General features: G+C 39.2%; 1 protein-coding gene across 2 annotated transcripts in view; it reads left to right on the top strand.

Annotated features, from left to right (window-relative positions):
* CPLANE1 (ciliogenesis and planar polarity effector complex subunit 1) overlaps nt 1-14,038 on the top strand; it is a 59,077-nt gene extending 45,039 nt beyond the window's left edge. For both annotated transcript variants that reach the window (XM_074932304.1, XM_074932305.1), the window contains exons 43-53: nt 1,342-1,435; nt 2,378-2,539; nt 3,874-3,904; nt 5,302-5,433; nt 7,283-7,448; nt 9,133-9,194; nt 9,624-9,788; nt 10,946-11,058; nt 11,403-11,486; nt 12,909-13,078; nt 13,496-14,038. In XM_074932304.1, the coding sequence (XP_074788405.1) occupies nt 1,342-1,435; nt 2,378-2,539; nt 3,874-3,904; nt 5,302-5,433; nt 7,283-7,448; nt 9,133-9,194; nt 9,624-9,788; nt 10,946-11,058; nt 11,403-11,486; nt 12,909-13,078; nt 13,496-13,639 (1,323 nt within the window). In that variant the 3' untranslated portion in view covers nt 13,640-14,038. The remainder of the gene's footprint in view (nt 1-1,341; nt 1,436-2,377; nt 2,540-3,873; nt 3,905-5,301; nt 5,434-7,282; nt 7,449-9,132; nt 9,195-9,623; nt 9,789-10,945; nt 11,059-11,402; nt 11,487-12,908; nt 13,079-13,495) is intronic.
* Nucleotides 14,039-19,864: the final 5,826 nt, after the last annotated feature.

Below are 19,864 nucleotides of genomic sequence, written 5' to 3'. Positions count from 1 at the left end.
CTTCAGACTATTAATGTGACTATTTCTGGAACCAGTTCATATTTATTTCATAAGATATTTGCATTTTTAACATATTTATAAAGCTAAACATAGAAATAAACTGCATTTTGGACATACTGCATTCAGATGATCTTAAGTATAATTCAGGAATTACTATTTTATAGGTCATGACAGAGATAACAATAAAAGGCAAAAATGTTCAAGAGGCTGACCTCTTAAAACTACATCTAGTTTAATTTGCCCAAAACTTCAGGTGTGGCTGACTATAGGTGTATGTGAAATGGGGAATGCTGGCAATTATTTTTTCACGTTACTTTGACTTTTGTATTAAGTTTAGAGCAAACTGGGAGTAACTAATTCAAGACTGAGCCAGTAGATGCTGATTTTACCCAGCTAGTAAAAAAAATTTTATCTTGCACATCACAAAAATTTAAGTAATTTTCCAGTTCCTGGAGACCTGGCTTAATACAGAATAAATGCAGTAGCACTGTGTAATTTCACAGCATCTACTTCTTCCATAATCATTCAAACTAGTAGTGTCCATTGCCTGTCCTTGCGTATATTCACAGAAATGTAAGAACCTCATTGTGTTGCCTACACACAGTTATTACACTAAGGTGGATTATTTAATCAGTTTACATCCTTCATCAATGTGATTATACAGCCAGATTTTTGAGAGCCTGTAGTGAAGAAAAATCTTTACATATCCTTTCTTTGTTTCAGCATTTCACTGCATTTGGTTTTAAAACTTCTTCTGGATATCTAGCTAAATTCTGAAATCCATTTTCATTTTTTTCCTTTATTTCAGTGCATACCAGTTGGTCATTCCATTTATAACAATTTCTCATGTATTAGAAATAAAATTTGAGACCAGGCCTTTGAGACATTTTACTGAACATGATTCTGATAATCTGGTTGGTTTTAGTTTTCACTTTCTAGTTTTAAAGTTCAGGAAACTCCTGACTTACGAAGAATATGGAAATATTTTTATTTCTATGGTTTTTAGATAAGAGGTAGTGGAAAATTTCAGCTATTTTAAAAAATAAAAATAATGTGATCAATAGGAGTAAAACTGTTCACAAGAATAATACAGTTCATACATATTTTTCTCAGAATAAGTCCAGAAGAGTGAACTCTTTAGATAAATCTACTTGAGCTACTTTGATTCTTGAGATATTTTCTTTGTTTTGAATAAGGATACTCCATTAAAATGTTTATAAGAGGAGGAAAATGTATTTAAAGAAAACTTTTCATGAATATTTCATGAATATTTGTGATGTAAGTCTCAGAAATACCTTGAAGAGAATGTATCATTACTTAGGTTTTGGGTTTCATTTATAGCTAGTGAAAATAATAGAAGATTTTGAAATGGCTGCTAATTCAGACCTTGGTACTCGTCCTTCATTTTCTGAAGATGACAGAACCATTGATGATGGTATGTATTCAGTTAACAGAAGGATAGTAAACTTGCAATTGTATATTAAACTTCACTAACTTTTAATTACCACTGAAGTTTAATGCAGTCCCAAAAGGTGTTACTGAAATATGCACCAACAATCAAAAGTATGAGAGAGAAACAAAATCAAAAGGTAGAAAACCTGAACGTTACATGTACTGCTTCAACAAAAATGCATTTGTAAATACCTGTATACTTTGATCTTTTCCAAAACCACAATGCAGGACTTGGGTATAGGATTTTGAAGATGATAGTATGTATTTCTGTTGTATCATAAAATCAAAACATGGTGCTTATGACTGCTTTGCTTGCTGACATAAAAGGATATTAAATTTGTTCCCAGTGTTCACTGTGTATATAAAAAACCTTTTTTCATACATCTTTCATGGCTATTTAGTTGTAATATCTGGTGGCTTTATTAAAATCTTACATCAGCTTACCTGTTTGCTAGAGCTGATGTATTGAATAACTTACTGTTTATATAACAGTTGATTATGTAGTGCTTATTTAGTTATAGCTACTGGACTGTGCCAAGAAGGAACATGCTGGGGTACATACTTCAGGTCCCTTTTACATTCATACCAAAACATAGTCTAATCTACTTACAAAGTTAATACGAAGGCAAGTGTAGACCCAAATCATGGCTGTCTGTGTAAGACAATACTTATGATGTTGATTAGCCTCTCACAGAACAACTCATACTTTCGTCCTTTAGTTCACATGTACAGGACTGATACATACAGCACACTCTGGTGTTGCCCTTTCATAGCAAGGCACATCTCACCTAGGTTCAGGTTGTTCTAGGTTCGACAGATAAACTAAATACGCTGCTAACAAATATGTATGAATGATAGTTTTTGCGTTGTGGGCTTTTTTTTATTAATCTACACTAATTACTGTATTATTTTTTCATGGAATCAGAACATTATTTGAGGGGCCTGATTGTTGAAGATATTACAGATGATGAAAAGGATCGTTTAAACTTGGAATATCCTGTACCCAGTTATACTACATTGGAAGTGTCCTCTCCTGCCTCTGCAGCCTCTGCTTCTAACTTTCCCAATGGCATAAAGTCATCTTCTGGTATAATCTTAAATGATTTTAATGCTTTAATACTTTCCCCCTTTTTCTCCTTTTAAAAATAAATAAACCTTTTCTTCCTGGTGTAACACTTCCTCTTTGCTGTTATACAGAATGTTATGTAATATTAGTGAGCTCATAAAAGTCAGTTGTCAGTCTTCTAGACTGGATTATTGAGTGGCTTCATGGATGTGCATTGATAATAAGTTTATATGTTAATGATGGAACAGCATCACTAAGCTTTGAAAACAGATCAGCAGTGAATTATACCTGCACTCAAATTCACCATTGAAAGAAAATGTATAACTTCATTTCTGAACTCCATCACTGTGCTGGTTTGTAATTATTTAGTAAGTGTATGTGAATATAAACAGGCACAGTGCCCAGAACACTCTCAGCTTCTTCCCAAAGCTCTCTTTATCTTCTCTGTCATCCTCCTGTGTTCTAGAGACGTAAGATCTCAGTTAAATCCAACTGACATCAGCAAATAAATTGGTTTTTATCATTATATGGTAACTACTGGCTGTGTCCTAAAACATTTATGTGGCCTCATGTCATTTTGGAAACTGACAGTAAATTGCTTATTGCAATTATGAAGACTGCAGTAGCATTAAAAGGAAGAAGAAAAATCACACCTGTTGCCTGTATTTAAAAACGTAGAGTGTCTTATTTTATCTGCATATTGCCTGCATTGCTTGCATTCAAGCTTCTGAAAATGACATACACTTTGTTTGTCACAGTGACATACACTTTGACAGTCACATTTCTTGCTATCTATCGTAAAAGGTGTTAAAACATGGTTCTTACATCTGCATACAGCAGAAGTGAATTTCAGATGGCATGCACACCCAGATAAATGTTATGAACAGTAACATCCCTACAGTTTTCTCTTTAAGTATGAACTTGTTACTTGCAAGCTAAGAAAACTGTAGTTGACATCCATAATGCCCTTTAGCTCCATTTCCTGAATTCCAGGAGTTTGTAGTCTGGCTTCTTCAAGTGACTGGCAATTGTTAACGTTCAATACAACGCTGTCTAGTTGGAACTGTTAAGCTTAGTTTGATCATGGCAGAAGACAACAGTGATTTCGTCTTCCTAGCAAAACTATCCATGTCAGTCAGGGAGCTGTTAATGTGAAGATTCTGTCTTAACATGACAGTTGATGACTTGCTCTCTCACAGGTCATTAAGCCTGTGTACAGTACTCATTTATTTTTAATGTCAACATATTCAGGTTGATATATTTCTGTATTTTATCGTGCAGGCTGTTTAACATGTTTATTACTAGTCTGTGTACAAGTGCAAGGCTTTTGTTAACAAAGGCTGTTTCTCTTTCAGGCTTTCATGTATGTGAAGATCTGTGTGATAGGTATGTATTTGGACATAGGTTTTGTTGAAAATTTTGTTTACTTTAAACTTATAACAAAAGGTGACTGTCAAGGTGGAACTGTCACGTAGGCATTCATTTTCAGACTGAATGGAAGCCTGTTTATTAGTTAATTTCAGGCATTTACTCTGACTTCAGTAGTGCGTGTTAGATTTACTTCATACAAAAACAGCAGAAGCATTCAAAGTTGCTTTCTAGTTGCAAGTAACAGCTGTTAATGTTGATGCTGCTGTTGTCTATGTGCATTTGTTATTTTTCCTATTTGCAAAGCACTGTTCCTGAACAATTACATGTAACTGCCGCTAATAATTGTCTACTGAGGCTAGCCATCACTAGAAAGTTTTTGAAGTCTTGCCATATGAACAGTGTAAAGCAGCAGACTGAAGATTTCAAAACTGAAATGATCTTACACATTAAGTAAAATGGTCTATCATACATATTTTTTACTGTTAACTGCTGTTAGTCTTCTGGATCCAGTTGTACAGTAGAGAACAGTGGCTGGCTTCCCTTTCTTCCTGGTCATTCTGCTTAATTACCCAGTTACCTTGATTATTTTGCTTGAAGCATAGCAGTAAACCGAATGGATTTGTTTATTTTTGAAGTATTTTAAGTGAAACTGCTTGTGACTGAAGCAGATTGTGGAATGATTATATAATCTTGTTGGATGGGTGTGAGGCAGTAATCTTCAGCAGATGGTGTTTTTTGCATTAAGCAGTAACTTGAAGCAACTGTAGCTTGTAATCATAAACTACATGATATATGTTTTTTATTGAGAGCAACTGACTAAAAGAGGAAAGAAATGGGCAGAATTTAGGTAAAACTGTTCTCTCACTGTTTCTTGCTCAGAAGGTCATTAAGAGTTGGGGTTCCTGAAACTGGTAGCATCCCACAGCCTTATCCTCAGCATGGGCAACAGTACAAACCCTGTGGGTGCTTCTGGACTGCCAGGTTCAGCCTCCTCTGGGCCAGCCACATTCACACACCCCAGTGATGCTCAGGCAGTTCAGCTCTGGATGGGGCCATATTCCTCTGTGGTTTATTCAAAGCCTTCTTTGCTGCAGTACCCCTGACATACTCAGGTCTCACTCATTCTGTCCCATTCACAGTGGGGAGCTGTAGATTTGAGTAAAGTGTACATGATGACAGCAAAGCTAAGGTGATGGCTGGTAACTTTAAAAAGACAGTGCATCTACGCACATTATCTAGGTATTGCTTATGTGCACTAACACAGTGACATGTAGGGGGAAGAAAATCCAGTCCAAAGACTTCTGGTAAAACAGCCTGAATATTATAATTTTAAGCATAAAAGGAAATATTTTAGCTTGTTGTTCTTATAGGCATGTTCTACTTTAAATTAGTAACATTTTTTTTCCCCTAAGCTCTTTGGAAGATCCCCTGCAAATTACTGGTCTGAGTGGTGTTACTGACATCATTAGTGATCTTGTAGTAGAAGGTGGCATCTCTCCGTCGGAGCTGGACTTTACAAAAATAACGGCTAAGAAAATCTCTAGGTAATACCATGGCTGGTTTTATTATGTGTTAGTTAATTCGTTTTAACCCTGGTTATTATTCTCATAGCTCACACCTTGTAAACAATGGAAACAAGCATGTGATTTGAGTTGATGTTAATGGGACTAGATTAGAACTATTTAATAGCCACTGTTTTACTGTCTGTTATTGTTGAATTTGCTAATAGGTTTTTATTATTTTAGTTTTAAAGTTCTTTCCTTCCTACTTGCTTGTTCCTTCTTCTACCAGGTATAAGCTGGAGCACAACTCTGTATGTACAGCAGATTCAGTTCAACCAAGGGGACTGGAGCCTTCTAAAGCAGTTCTGAAAGACAGAATAGGAATTTCATGTCAGTGCCAAAGCAGAAGCTTTGAGCCCCAGACTCTAGCTTGTCATGCTCTCTTCCCTGATGGAGATTTCTACATCTTCCTGACTGTCAGTTGCACAATCAGCTGTGTTCTTTGCTGAGATAGGTTGAAATTACAGCTGTTTCCTACTTCTGTTTGTGGTATCAGTTGCTTACAAGGCAAAAATACAGCTGTTCAGGATGCCAAACTATCTGTTGCACTGGTGCAGTGGTTCACACCAGTTTAAGCTACCTGTTTCAGCATGTTCTAGTGACTCATTTAAGTTGAGTGTAATGCTCTGGTTTACTTGGTCTAACGTTTATTTGAATTGTAATTAAAATTGAGCTTCACATCTAAATCTGTGCACAGATTATAATGTCCATGTGATCCTTTGAGACTTCCAAATACATAAATCATTACTACATCAACACATAAATGTTAATAGCTGGACTGTTTTGTGCAATTATGTGAATATTTTCAAAATTACTGAAAATTTCAGAAATTTATTCAAGTAGTATTTAATCAAATTTGACCAAAGACCTAAAGTCAACTCAGTTTCACATACTTATTTTCACATATGACTGTGAATAATTCTGATAATGACACTTTCCTTTGCCCTAAAGAAAATCACTTTCAAATGTGTGAAAGTTACTCTAATCCCTGGAGAGCTTTAATGCTTCAATCCATAAGCTTCTGGTTGAACTGCAGCTACTAGAGATACCTTGTTTTGCTACTAACTCATATTTTCTGTTGATTCTGGAATTCTTAGTGCCTGCCAGTTTTGAAAATGAGAGAAGTTTCAAAATGGGCTGCAAAAATGAGGCATTTAAAATTGCAACACTACTCTTGAAAAATCTCCTATTTAATTTTTAGATCAGTGCTTTTAGTTTTACAGTGAAGAAAATATTTATTACCTAGCTGCTTACCTTAAAGCCTATTGCAAGGGAAATTAGTAAATATTTTTGAAGAACTCTTGAGGATTAAGTTATGTTAGCATTTCTTATTGGCTGTGTTTTGCTGTTGTAGTATTCTGAGTGTTTTTAAAATTACTTTGTACAGATAGACTTATGAAGGAGCTCACAGGATGAAAGGAGGGATCAAAAAGGATGATAGAATCTTATTGGTCTGTTTTTCTTTTTAGATACTTACACCATACACACTTAAAAATGAAAGATCAAAGCAAAAGGACTTGCATTTTTTTCTGTGCCATTTATCCTATAAAGACAATAACAGATGGTCCACATTTAAAACTTTGGTCCTATTATCTGAATGTAGTTGACAAATGGAAGAAAAATTTTAGGAAGTGTCTTGGAAATTACTTGTGTGCCAGGATTTTATGAAGTAAAATTTTACAGAAGAAAATTTCCACATTGTTTGTTACTCATGTTTTCAGCTGAGTCAGAAGTTTAAAGGGATTGAAGTATTTTTATTGTATCGTGTAGCTGCCATTGTTTGTAATTTAAAGGATGTGCTAGATTATTTCCCATTTATGACTGCTCTTAGGGTTCATGATTCTGCTGCTAGACATTCTCAAAAAACAGAAAGGAAGAAGAAAGAGATACAAGCATGGATGAAGAGAAAGCAAAAGGAAAGAATGAGAGAATATATGAAGAAACTGGATGAACAAAGACAGAAAGAGCATAATCCATTCAATCTAAGAAAGAATGTGGTAAGAATATTGTGTATCTTGAAGAGAAACTGTTACGTATTGTACAAGTGTTGATTGTTCAGGTTAGATAGTATAAAGGCTGTTAGTGATTTTTTTTTTCCTGCTTGAATGTTGGTTTTTCATATGTATAATTTTACTGTATTGGAACTGGCCATAGTTGTGTCAGAAGTGACCAGTAAACAAATATACCCGTTCTTCACAGACCACAGTCATGACAGTTGGCTGCAGATGGCAGTTATGACCTGTCCTTCAGTTCTAGATTCAGGTAGCCCCCTGACTGTAAAGGACATAGCTGTAACATTCACTGATAAAAGCTGTGTTTTGTCAGGGAATGATAACTACAAAAGTTGAAAAGATGTGGTTATATATCTTGTTTCATTTTCGCCCGCACTTCCCCAAAACCCCCAATGAATTTAAAAAGCAGATTTCATATGCCAGCATCCTTTACGAACACGATAGGATGCTGAGGGCAGCCATCCTCGTCATTCACACACAGAGAAGTGCATGCAATTGCAGAGTGTCAGCAGAGATGTTAGAGCATGGCATATATTTCAAGTATGTGATGAATTTTTTTGTTGAAGGCTGCTTTCAATACACACTCAGCAAACAATCACTTCCCTCCCAGAACTTTTAAAATTTTTTTTGTTAGTAAAAACATGTTTATGGCCTGATACATCTCTTCTGATCTCCACTGTGCTGGAAATAACTGAAGGAAAAAGAAGCTATGAAAGTAGTTCAGAAATAATATCCTAATTCATGTTAAGTCTCAAAATACGCATGTTGCCTGGATACCTTCAGGACCTGAAAAGACACTGCTGAGTCAGGGGAAGCCCCAAAGTTAAAGGAGGTGAGACCTAGCAACAGCAAATATATCCCTGTACTTTTACTCATCAGTTGGATGCATGGTACACAGCAAATTCTTTCATGCTGAAGCTCTGCTGGTTTTAACTCCCAAGCAGCAAACATGTAACACACAAAAGTTCACTGTCATGAAGCAATTCAATTGTATTCACTTTTAGAAAGAGTAATAGAAATACAGTCTATGAAGTACAGTGTTTGCCCTGGTCTTAAACAGTCTTTCAGAGTTGAATCCGGCTGTTCTTTTCTACATGTGTAGAGAGAAGTGATTTAGGAAAAATGGGTCCTGCATCTTTCCCTCTCCTGTGTTGCCAACCCATAAAAGTATACTTGATGCTTTTGTTACAGGCTTTTCTCCTGAAATCATTAGATGGAGGGATTCTCAGCTTTTAGTGCTTGGGGTTTTATTTTAGAAGAAAACATTAAAATATTGTACTCTAGCAAACACAGGTCAGTGTGCAACCTTGCCCTGTTTTTTAAATTAGTTATTGTTAGGAATGTCAGTGATAATTTAGGAAACTGAAGGTGAGGCCATTTGAAACTTTGAGTATGACAGTGAAGGCATCTCCTTAGGAATGTTGATATTTTAAGCATATGAGCTATGCAAGGTGTGACTGCAAGCTATCAGTATACCTTTAGAAACTGAACGTTTATAGACACAATCTTACCTGAATTTCCTGTTAGAGCCATATGCTTTCATACTGTTTTTCATTCTGGACGGTGTCTTAAAAAGTAACTTTCAAGTCAAATAGGTCTGTATATTGAGAGTCAGAGGTTGAGACCACAATACAGAACAAGTTAATAATTATCATACTTTTTTGCACAGCGCTGTAGTCTTACTTCGAAGGATACTAAATTATTCCAGAAGAAGAAAGAAGAAAAAGACAAGTGAGTTGCTGTAAATGTAACCTGTGGTATTCTTACTTATGTATTAATTTTTCAGTCATAAGGAAGAGGTAGTTTTAACTATCTTGTCTATGAAACTTCAGATATGAGTGGCATTTCAACCAAAAGCATAACAAGTTAATGTTTGCTTTACCATTTAGGAAAACTCTGAGCATGTATCATCCTTTGACTGTATTTTTCTTTTTGCAAATACAATTTTTTTTTTCCAACATTGACTCATTCATTCTGTCAAACCCATTGTTAATAAATATTTTAGCTTTTTTACTAATGATCTTTAAAAAGGCTAGTATGTCTTTTCATAAATTGCAAAAATGTGTATTCTGGTTACCATGTAGCCTTACAAGACACACAAACCAGCTGCAATTAAATGGGTGATAGCATGAGTTAACACATGATTTTATTTCTCTATAGAGCCCTGTTATCTGAACATCACAGTATGAGAATAACACAAGCACTTTCTCTGATGAATGAAATGTTACCTGAAACAGTGGTGTTACCTGAAAATGAACGTAGACCATTGTGTAGGACTAGATCACCTCAAGAGTACAGGAAAGGACATGTGGCATCTACTAAAGGGTAAGAATTTTAATCATTAACCATGTTCTGATGTATTTGTGTCTTTACCATGCTTCAAGTTTGCCTGCAATTTTTATCTAGTTGGTATAAGATTAGCTTCAGAGAAGCTTTTTATTCTGACAGAATCAAAGATACACTTTGTCTGGATCAGAAGAGCCTTTAAGTTCCTATACTAGTCTTACACCTATTAGTGCAAATCTTAGAGGGAGCCTTAAAAATGTCTTTAAGAGCGTAGAATAAGCCAGCTCCAGAGTCAGAGCTGTAATTGATGTCCTAAGCCGTTCCACTTAACAGCAGTTCGACTGGCCTATAGCTAGCAACATAGTTAATGATCTGAAGAGCATCTAGTAACAAGCAAGAAGCAAATAAAAATACTACTGTGCATGCATATACATTACTTAAAGTTCAGCAAACTCTACATTTACTCTCTTCCTTTCTGACTTTTTTATTATGTAGAATTGTACTTGTTCTTTCTTTTGCACTTTGGTGCTTATTGCCTATTGAGGAGATAATGGTATTTAAGTATTATAAGTTGGTAAATTTATTCTACTTGTTGGCATTAATGTCACATGCGTGTATATGTAATCCAGGTGTGTATTGCACTATACTTTTTATTCTTCTACACAGAATTTTATGTTTTCCAGAATAATCGGAGGAACTGTGTACTTCAGGTAATCCTGTAACTTCCAGGTTTAAATATTTCTGCATCTCTTTTTAATAGGTAAAATTCCAGGATAGAGCATTAAACTGAATGTAGTCGGTGCTGTGCAGAGCCCGCTGTTGGTGTCCAAGAACAGTTTAAGACATCAATCCTTGCAGAATCAGAAGTGCTAAGGAATATCATGCAGGAAGCCACCTTAGGAGTGGCAGTAACTTCGAACTAATAAGTTTTGTTGGACCTAAACTGGCTCTTTGTAAAGCCAATTTGATATGGCTACACTGTGATGGCCAGCAGTTCTGATTCTGGTGAGGCTTATTGGCCCTAAAAGCAGCGTGTGATGCTGATCCTCAGCTAAGTGGGCTTGAAGGTGATTTCTGTGGCCTTTTTGCCTCATCTGAATAAGCCCTGTTAGATTGAAGTTGTGTGGAGGAATGGTATGTGGTAGACAGTGGTAAGTATTTGGCCTTTGTTTTTTTTTTTTTTTCTCTTGTTGTAGAGAGTATCCAAACAGTCCTGTTCTGTCAGAAAGGAGCAGAATTGCTGCCAAATCCAGCTTTCATCAGAAAATACACTGTTTCACCCCAACTCTTGGTTTAACACAGTCCAGGGGTAAGAACAGAACTTTCTTAATGAAGGCACATACTGAAGATGATCTTCAAGTTACTACTGGATTTTGGGAGGGGGATGAGCTTTAATACCTATGTAGAAAGTCAGATTTGTAATCCTGGAGATTTCCTGTCCTGTGACTTTTGTAACTGTGCTGTCATTGGCCTGTCAAATGATGACAGTTACCTTTCCTTACCATCTCTTTCTAAATCCAAAGTAGCTTAATTTGCCATAGCAAGGGCACTGCATAATCTCAGAATCAAGCTCAGAGATAAAAAATTTGAAGCATCTTTTGAGTAGTTTTGATCTACTGCACCTAACGGGAAGTGCTTTCTGTGTCTTTTCAGGAAACACCTGTATGCTACCACAGAAAAGTACTTCCAGGGGAAGAACAAGAAATGCTGCTAACTGTCCTGTTAATTCTAGACACTGTAAGTTACAAAGAACAATGACAGAGTACTGTTTAGCTACATAATACAAGGGAAAAATAAGACACAGAGAACACATTTCAGAATACAGTCTGGGTAGAATTTGTGCAACACACACCTCAGATGGAGCGTTAGTTTAGAAGAATAAAAATCACCAGTTTTCCCCCACATAAAAATCCCTTTAATTAGAAACTTGTGAAATATTTTAAACAATCACCTTTGTTTACCTCCTGAATGGATTTAGTCAGATGGCAATTCCAAGATTACTCAAACAAATGTGCTAGATTCCAGTGATTTCCTGAAACAAGCATTATGAAGTCATCGGGGATAGAGGGCTTGAGTCTATCTTTCAGCTGAAAGCCACTGAGAGAGTTAGCAGTACAGTACACAAGTATTGTGCCTCTCCCTTACCTTTCTATGCTACTTACTTTCTGAGCTCTTTCAAGTAGGAATGTTCTTTGTTATACCCCTGTACAGTGTCTAAGATACTATTTTGTCATAACGTTAGAGTGGAAAAAAGTAAGACTGAACTTTAAAAAGAAAAATCATGTTTTTAGTGATCCTTTTCCCCTACACCTATCTGTGTAGGTCTGGATCCACAAAAGCTGCCTCACATAGATTCTTCCTCCCAGTCAGATTCTTTTAACAGATGCAGGACTTGACTACAAGAGCAAAATTTCTGATCAGACCGAGAAAGATTGAGGAGAGAATCAGTCTGAAACTTGGGAAATACTGTGGGTTGATTCCATTCTCCCTTGTACCTTGTACTAGTGGCATAGTTGAGATCCTGTTTGGCTGGTCAAATGTCGATTTATTTGAGTTGGCAACACTGAAAAGGGAGAGAAGCAATAGTAAGTATATAGAGTGGAGGGTTTTTTCCTGAATCACTCACCTCTACATGTGTGAGAAGTCATTTTCCTCCTCCTTTCCATATGTTCTCTTTTTAAACTCTAAATACACAGGTAGATCTCTCTCTGATTTCACATCACTTTTTTGTACCTGTTTCTCCCATTATATGGATTATATCCCATCACTGCTAAGGGTTTCAGTAAAGTTCCATGTCTTCTAAGAGGCACAAATCCAGAATTTACATAGTTTTACTCCTCTATCAAATAAGGTAGCAATGCTCTTTTTTGGGGTCTGCACTACAGGAACTGGATGCTGTAGGCACCATGCGTAGTCCCGTTCTACTTTGTATTCTGTCCTGGGAAGAGAGTTAAGAGCATGAGCCTGGAAGGGACCAGTAGCATTTTCTTGCCTAACCCAGCATCAGTTCAAGATAAGGGTTATGCTGTTTTTACATGTGTTTACACACAGCTTCAGTTCTTAGAACTTGGAGCTTCTGTTCTTGGAGAAGTTTCACGATACTCAGAAGATGACAGCCAGAAATGTTACAGTGCTATGGTTGATGTGTTTTCTCCTCAGCTGCTGAGCAGAGAGTCAGCAGAACATCAAAACAAAAGCCTCCACACGTTGCCACTGCAATTGAGACAGAAGGTGTTGATCAAGAGACTGATCGAGACATAGTAAGTCCTTGGACTGTGCCTGATGATATCCAAAGAATACTTCAAGATACACATGACTCCTTGTTTCAGGTAGGATGTCTGCTTATTCTAGGAATGGTTTGATACCTGCAATTTACCACTGTTTACTTCTGTTTTATTTAAAACGTCGTTCTCTATTCAAAACGTGTGGGTGAGATAGATGCAGAGGGACATAAATGATAGTGATTCAACACAGCTAATACATTTTGTCTTTACAAGCAAAGTCATTCCTGTGGGCCTTGAAAATTAACGTTCTTTATAGCAACTGTACAGGCACGTTGTCTGTCCAGGCAATGGATGCTAACGGGGGTGCATAAATGGGAAAATAAACGACATTTGTTGCAGAATAATCAGGTACATAACTTGATTAGGATATGTTTGAAAAGAGTGGGATCATTTCCGCTGGCTGCACAGAGGTCTTGTCCATGAATGAATTGCAGCGATTCCACTCATCTTTTCATCCAATAGGCCTCTGCGCTGCATCCTGTGAGTCTCTCTCCCACTGGAGACGTTATCGACACGGATGGTGTTTCTGAAAGCACGGGAAGTATCCTCAGCAAACTGGACTGGAATGCAATTGACGCTATGGTAGCAGATGTGGAAGACACGTGAACAAAATCTCGCAGCTGCTGAGCAGTTTCAAACAGCTTCTGATGTTTGGTTTAATTTTTTAAAATAATTGAGGCTTGCATTGGTGTTTTTCTTAAGCAGCACGGAAACTCTCTACTTGCAGTCTTGCCTAGATGAAATTCAATTCCTTAAAATGTAGTTTGCTTTCTTTCAAAGGTCTTCAAACCAACAAGCACTAAATGCTGTTGGTAGATGCTGACCATGTCTTTAGCCTAGAGGGAGGTTCTTGTTTCTTTGCCACTCTCAAATACATAAAATTTTTATTCTCTTTTAAGAGCACTGCACAACTGTTTTACATTTGTATTTAACATCATTATGGATTAAGTTATTTTTGTAAATTAACAATTGTGATAAACTGATTTAATAAAAGTGAGTTTATTAGTTTCTGCTATAAAGTGATTTACAGAGAACTGTTTTTGCTGTCTATCACTGTGACTGTACATGTGTACATGCACTACCCTGGTAGTTTAAATCCAGTTTAAACCCAGAAATACAGAATCAAAGTGTAAGAATGCCATTTATAAAAAGGGTGTTGAAGCTGTCTGAAGGACCCTTACAGTCTTTTATCATGTATCTTACTCCTTAATACTGTTTGGGGTGATGCAGCACCATAATAAGTGAAAATAAGGGCCATTCCTTACTGAGGGGCTTGTGCAGTAAGATGGCTCATCCACTTTCTTCAAGCAATTTATCGGGTGCTAAAGGAAGCAAAAATGCATGTGAGACGTTAATTTCATTTTAACAGTGGTGAAGGAAATCCTTTCTTTAACTGCCTCCTCATCCATAGCGTCACAAATAACTAAAAGGGCAGAGAGTCAGTTTAAAGACCTCCCTAACACGAGGTCAGTGCTAAACTTGGGCTTTGCCTGAGATGTGATGGAAGCAGGTGCCTGGGCAGAGCTGTACCTGCAGTGACAGCAGCATGAAAAAGCACTCAGACGTGTAGGAATAGGATCACTGAGAGCTATCTCAACCCTGCTGCTTCCAGACTGAAGGGATGTTTTCCTGCCCTTCTTCCATCATGATTTTCTTTTTAGGGCCAGAGCTGAAAGCTTTTAGTATGTGTTTTTCTGAGAGGAGCAGATACTGCTTTTATCTCTGCCAATCTCTAAATCAAGATTTGACATATTAATACCACCAGGAGTGTTTGCTCTCAGAAGCTATAAGGGTCAATCAAGTCAAAACCCATTAACTCCTAAAATCTTTGCATCCTTTTGGAAGAAAATTTAAAATACATTTTTCTCTAGTGCCTTAGTAAAGATTTCTGGCTGAAATGCAGCTGTACATGTATATACAAATCTGACCTGTTTTATAATTTAGTTGCCTTATTATTAACTTTCCAGGATCAAAGTCAAGCTTTCAGAGTTGAAATATAAGTTATTTACAGAATCATCTAGGTTGGAAAATAACTGGGAAGATCATCTAGTCCAGCTGTTAGTCAAGTGACACTTGTCTGGCTCCTCAGCACCACCTGGGTGAGAATGAGCTGACAGGAGGGTGATGGGCTCTTCTCCTCCCATGCTCACGTTTGTCATGGTTCAAGCCCAGAGGGCAACTGAGCACCGCGCTGCCTCTCATCCCTTTCCCCTCAGGGATGGGGAGTAGGAAATGAAGAAAAAGGCTCAGAAATTGAGATAAGGAGAAGGAGGGGTGACTCCCCCATTGTGGTCAGAGGTGAAGACAGACTTAGGGGAAGAAGAACAACAAGAATTTAATTTGAACACCATCAACACTAATTTTCCGATTAATACAACAGTGAGAAATACAAACACATCTTAGAAACACCTTGCCCCCACACCTCCCTTCTTTCCAGGCTCAGCTTTGCTCCTTGTTTCTCTACCTCCTCCCACCAAGCAGCACAGTGGGGGGCAAGGGATTGGGGGTGTGTGTGTGTGTGTGTGTGTGTGTGTTGTTAGTTCATCAGCTGTGGTTTCTGCCTCTCCTTCCTCCTCAGGGGGAGGACTCCTCACATTCTTCCCCTGCTCCAGTGTGGGGTCTCAGGGGAGGCAGTCCTCCATGAACTTTCTCTGACATGAGTCCTTCCCATGGGTTGCAGACTTCCCGAGCTGCTCTGGCTTGGGTTGCTCCCGCATGTTGCAGTCCTCCCAGCATCAAACTACAGCAGTTGGGGCTCCCCTCAGAGTCCCGTCCTTCTTCAGGTGCAGCCACCTGCTCCGGCGCGGGGTCCTCCACGGGCTGCAGGTGGGCATCTGCTCCACCGGTGACCTCCGTGGGCTGCAGGGCACAGCCTGCCCTCTCACCACGGGCTGCAGGGGGTCTCTGTTTTGGCCCGCATCCCCCCCCTTCCTCCTCTTTTCTTGCACCGTCCTCGGTGTTTGCATAGGTGTCTTCCGTGCAATTCCTCCTCACAACTCCTTCCAAGTTCCCATCTTATCACAGATGTGCAGCCACCATCACTAATTGGCTTGGTCTTTGCCAGAGATGGGTCTGACTTGGAGCTGGGGGAGCTTCAAGCAGCTTCTCAGAGGGGTCCACCACCGTAGCCCCCTCCCCCATGACCAAAACACCCTGCCACACACAGAAACCCAACAGAGAATCAAATTTGAAGGCTTAGGATTCTCCAGAAACACCAGAGAAGCTGAAACTGGAAAATGAGGATGTTTGTAAACATGATTTTTCTTCTTTATCCAGCTCACGATCTTTCTGCTAGTTGAGTTTTGAGTCTGCCTCATATTTGCCATCCTTTATTTTTTTTGTTCTAGCCTCTTACCTCTAGACCCTAGAATAGAGTCATAGAATGGGTTGGGAGGGACATCTAAAGGTCATCTAGTTCCAACCCCCCCTGCAATGATCAGGGACATCTTCAACCAAATCAGGTTGCTCAGAGCCCTGTCCAACCTGGCCTTGAATGTTTCCGGAGATAGGACATCTACCACCTCTCTGGGCAGCCTGTGCCAGTGTTTCACCACCCTCATCCTAAAAAATTTCTTCCTTATAACTAGTCTAAATCTACCCTCTATTAGTTTAAAACCATTTCCCCTTGTCCTGTTGCTACAGGCCCTATGAAAAAGTCTGTCCCCATCTTTCTTATAGGCCCCCTTTAAGTATTGGAAGGTCACAATAAGGTCTTCCCAAAGCCGTCTGATCTCCAAGCTGAACAACCACGGGAGAGGTGTTCCATCCTTCTTATTTTTTTGTGGCCTCCTCTGGACCCACTCCAACAGGTTCATCTCTTTCTTATGTTGAGAGCTCCAGAGCTGGACACAGCACTGCAGGTGGGGTCTCACAAGAGCAGAGTAGAGGGGCAGAATCCCCTCCCTTGACCAGCTGGCCACACTTCTGTTGATGCAGCCCAGGATGCGGTTGGCTTTCTGGGCTGAGAGTGCACATTGCTGGCTCACGTCCAGCTTTTCATCCACCAGTACCCCCAAGTCCTTCTCTGCAGGGCTGCTCTCTATTCCTTCATTCCCCAGCCAGTATTGAAACTGGGGCTTGCCTCAACCCATGTGCAGGACCTTGCACTTGGCCTTGTTGAAGTTCACATGGGTTCACATGGGTCCATTTCTTGAGCTTGTCCAGGTCCCTCTGGATGGCATCTCATCCCTCAGCTTGGTGTTGTCTGCAAATTTGCTGAGAGTGCACTCAATCCCACTGTCTATGTCACTGATGAAGATATTAAACAGTGCTGCTCCCAGTACAGACCCCTGCGGGACACCACTCATCACAGATCTCCATCTGGACATTGACCTGTTGACCACCACACTCTGGATGTGACCATCCAGCCAGTTCTTCATCCCCCAAACAGTCCATCCATCAAGTCCGTCTCTCCCCAGTTTAGGGAGAAGGATGTTGTGGGGGATCATGTCAAGGCCTTACAGAAGTCCAGACACATGACATCCATAGCTCTTCCCTTGTCCACTGATGCAGTCACCCCATCAGAGAAGGCCACTAGGTTGGTCAGGCAGGACTTGCCCTTGGTGAAGCCATGCTGGCTGTCTCGAATCACCTCCCTGTTCTCCATGAGCCTTAGCATAGCTTCTAGGAGGATCTGTTCCATGATCTTCCCAGGCACAGACAGAGGGGAGGCTGACGGAACAGTAGTTCCCAGGGTCCTCCTGTCTACCCTTTGTAAAAATGGGTGCAATGTGTCCCTTTTCTCAGCCTCTGGGGACTTCACCTGACTGTGATGACTTTCCGAATATGATGGAGCTACAGCAGCCAATTTCCTCAGGATTCTCGGATGAATCTCAGCAGGTTTTATAAACTTCTGTGTGTTCAGGTTCCACAGTCTCAGACTGAACTTCTCTTACTGTGGGAGGGACTTTGCTCCCCCAATCCCTGCTCAAGGCCCATCCACTCAAGGGGTGTGGGAAGAGAGATTGCCTGTGAAGATGGAGGCAAAACAGTTGTTGAGTACCTCAGCCTTCTCCTCATATGTTGTTACCAGTTTGCCAGTGGTGTTCATGGTGGGAAACACTTTTTTTTGCCCTTCCTTTTCTGGCTGACATACCTACAGAAGCTCTTCTTATTCTTTGCATCCCTTGCCAAGTTCAGCTCCATCTGTGCCTTGGCCTTCCTGACCCCATCCCTACACAACCAGCAATGTCCCTATGCTCTTCCCGGGATACCTGTCCCTGCTTCCTCTGCCTGTGCATTTCCTTCTTGCCCTTTGGTTTGAACAGCAGCTGTGTTCTCCCCTTTACCTGAAGTCTGATACTCCTCTGAAGGCTTCCTCTGGCCTGTTTTCCTCTATAATTCTCCCCTGTGCTACTGTTGTCTAATAAATTCTATCATCATTGCATATTCTGACTCACAAAATATCTCACCCTCATCAATTTTCTTTCTTCACCAGATTCTTACACAAATGTGACTCCCACCTTGTAGTTTTCCAAGCATCTGATGGTTCCCTGGGGCCAGTGATTCTCTCAACCCATAATGACACCAGCAAAAACTAAGTTCTGAGGGCAGGAAAAAAGAAAGAGCAGAAGTAGGAGATCAAGACTGAGTAAAATGTAAGGTATCAGAGAAAAAAAGAGCAAATAAGAAGCAATTCCAATAAACATTATACCGTATTTGTTCATGTAATGGTCATATTCTTCCCCACTTCCCTCTGGACTTCTGCCAGAAACTTTGCAACAGGACCACATGTGCTTATTACAAAATTTAGAAACTACTTGTTTCATGCTACTGTTTACAGGGTTGTCTTTGTTGCACATCAAATATAAAAATGCTCTTTCAATACAGGAAGAACAGAGAGAGACTCGTAATTTTCCATCTAACAATGATTTCCTCATTTGCTAGTGCTTCTGGGAAGCAGAAAGTAAACTTTTAGCACCTTTCCTATGTTAAACATTAAATGTCATCATGATCAGCAATACCTAGGCCTGTATTTGGAAATGCCTGCACAGAAATACTGCATTAATAGCCCATATCTAACAAGCTTTATATAAACATCAGTGACTCCAGTTAGGAGTGGAAGAAGCACAGCCTAACAAATGCTAACATCTACCTTTCATGAGCATGTAGATTGAATTGCGCTTTCTTCAAAAGCATCACTTCCTTCTTCATCCAATATAGCCCAGGTGAGCCCTGAGTTAAAATTTGCTATTAAGAAATCAGGAAAGCAATACTTTAAAAATTGTATGGCCATGTCACTGTATGTTGCACCGAATAAAAGTGATTGATTTTTTTTTTTCAAGTAGGAGAGAAGCAGAGTTGTTCCTTCCAAGTAGTGAAGGGTTCTGTTGTATCAAGAAAATACACAACTTGTCTTTTATTAGCTCCAACTTAAAGTAAAAAGCTTTGCTTTATGCAACAGCTGATGATCACGACAATTTCAGGACCATTTTGCTAGAATGAAGGGCTGAAAATGGAAAGTTTTCCAGGTAAGCTGGAAGCAGTTTCCCAACACAGCCACTCTTGAACAAAGACTTCTCTACACAGAGTGCTGTAACATGCCACAAGGTCTATGGCTGGACTTCTACTCACCAGGTAGACTCTGACGTGAGGTGATGTCATACAACTCAGGCTTTGGATTTTTGTTTCTCTTATTTTTTTACTTCAAACCAATCTTACAATTGGGAAAAAAAAGACAATAGATTCTCAAATTGGTTGCTTGTTTCTCCAAGAAATAACAAGATATTAGTCCCCTCCCCATAAATTACTCTACAGAGAAATAGTCCTGAAATAGGAACCTCTTGCAGCAGTTCTCCAGATAAACATGTATTGGTTCATAGCTCATACCTG

Source organism: Athene noctua, chromosome Z (genome assembly GCF_965140245.1).
Source record: "Athene noctua chromosome Z, bAthNoc1.hap1.1, whole genome shotgun sequence".
NCBI lineage: Eukaryota > Metazoa > Chordata > Aves > Strigiformes > Strigidae > Athene > Athene noctua.
The sequence above is the reverse complement of the archived record's forward strand: the minus strand, read 5'-3'. Positions and strand labels throughout refer to the sequence as shown.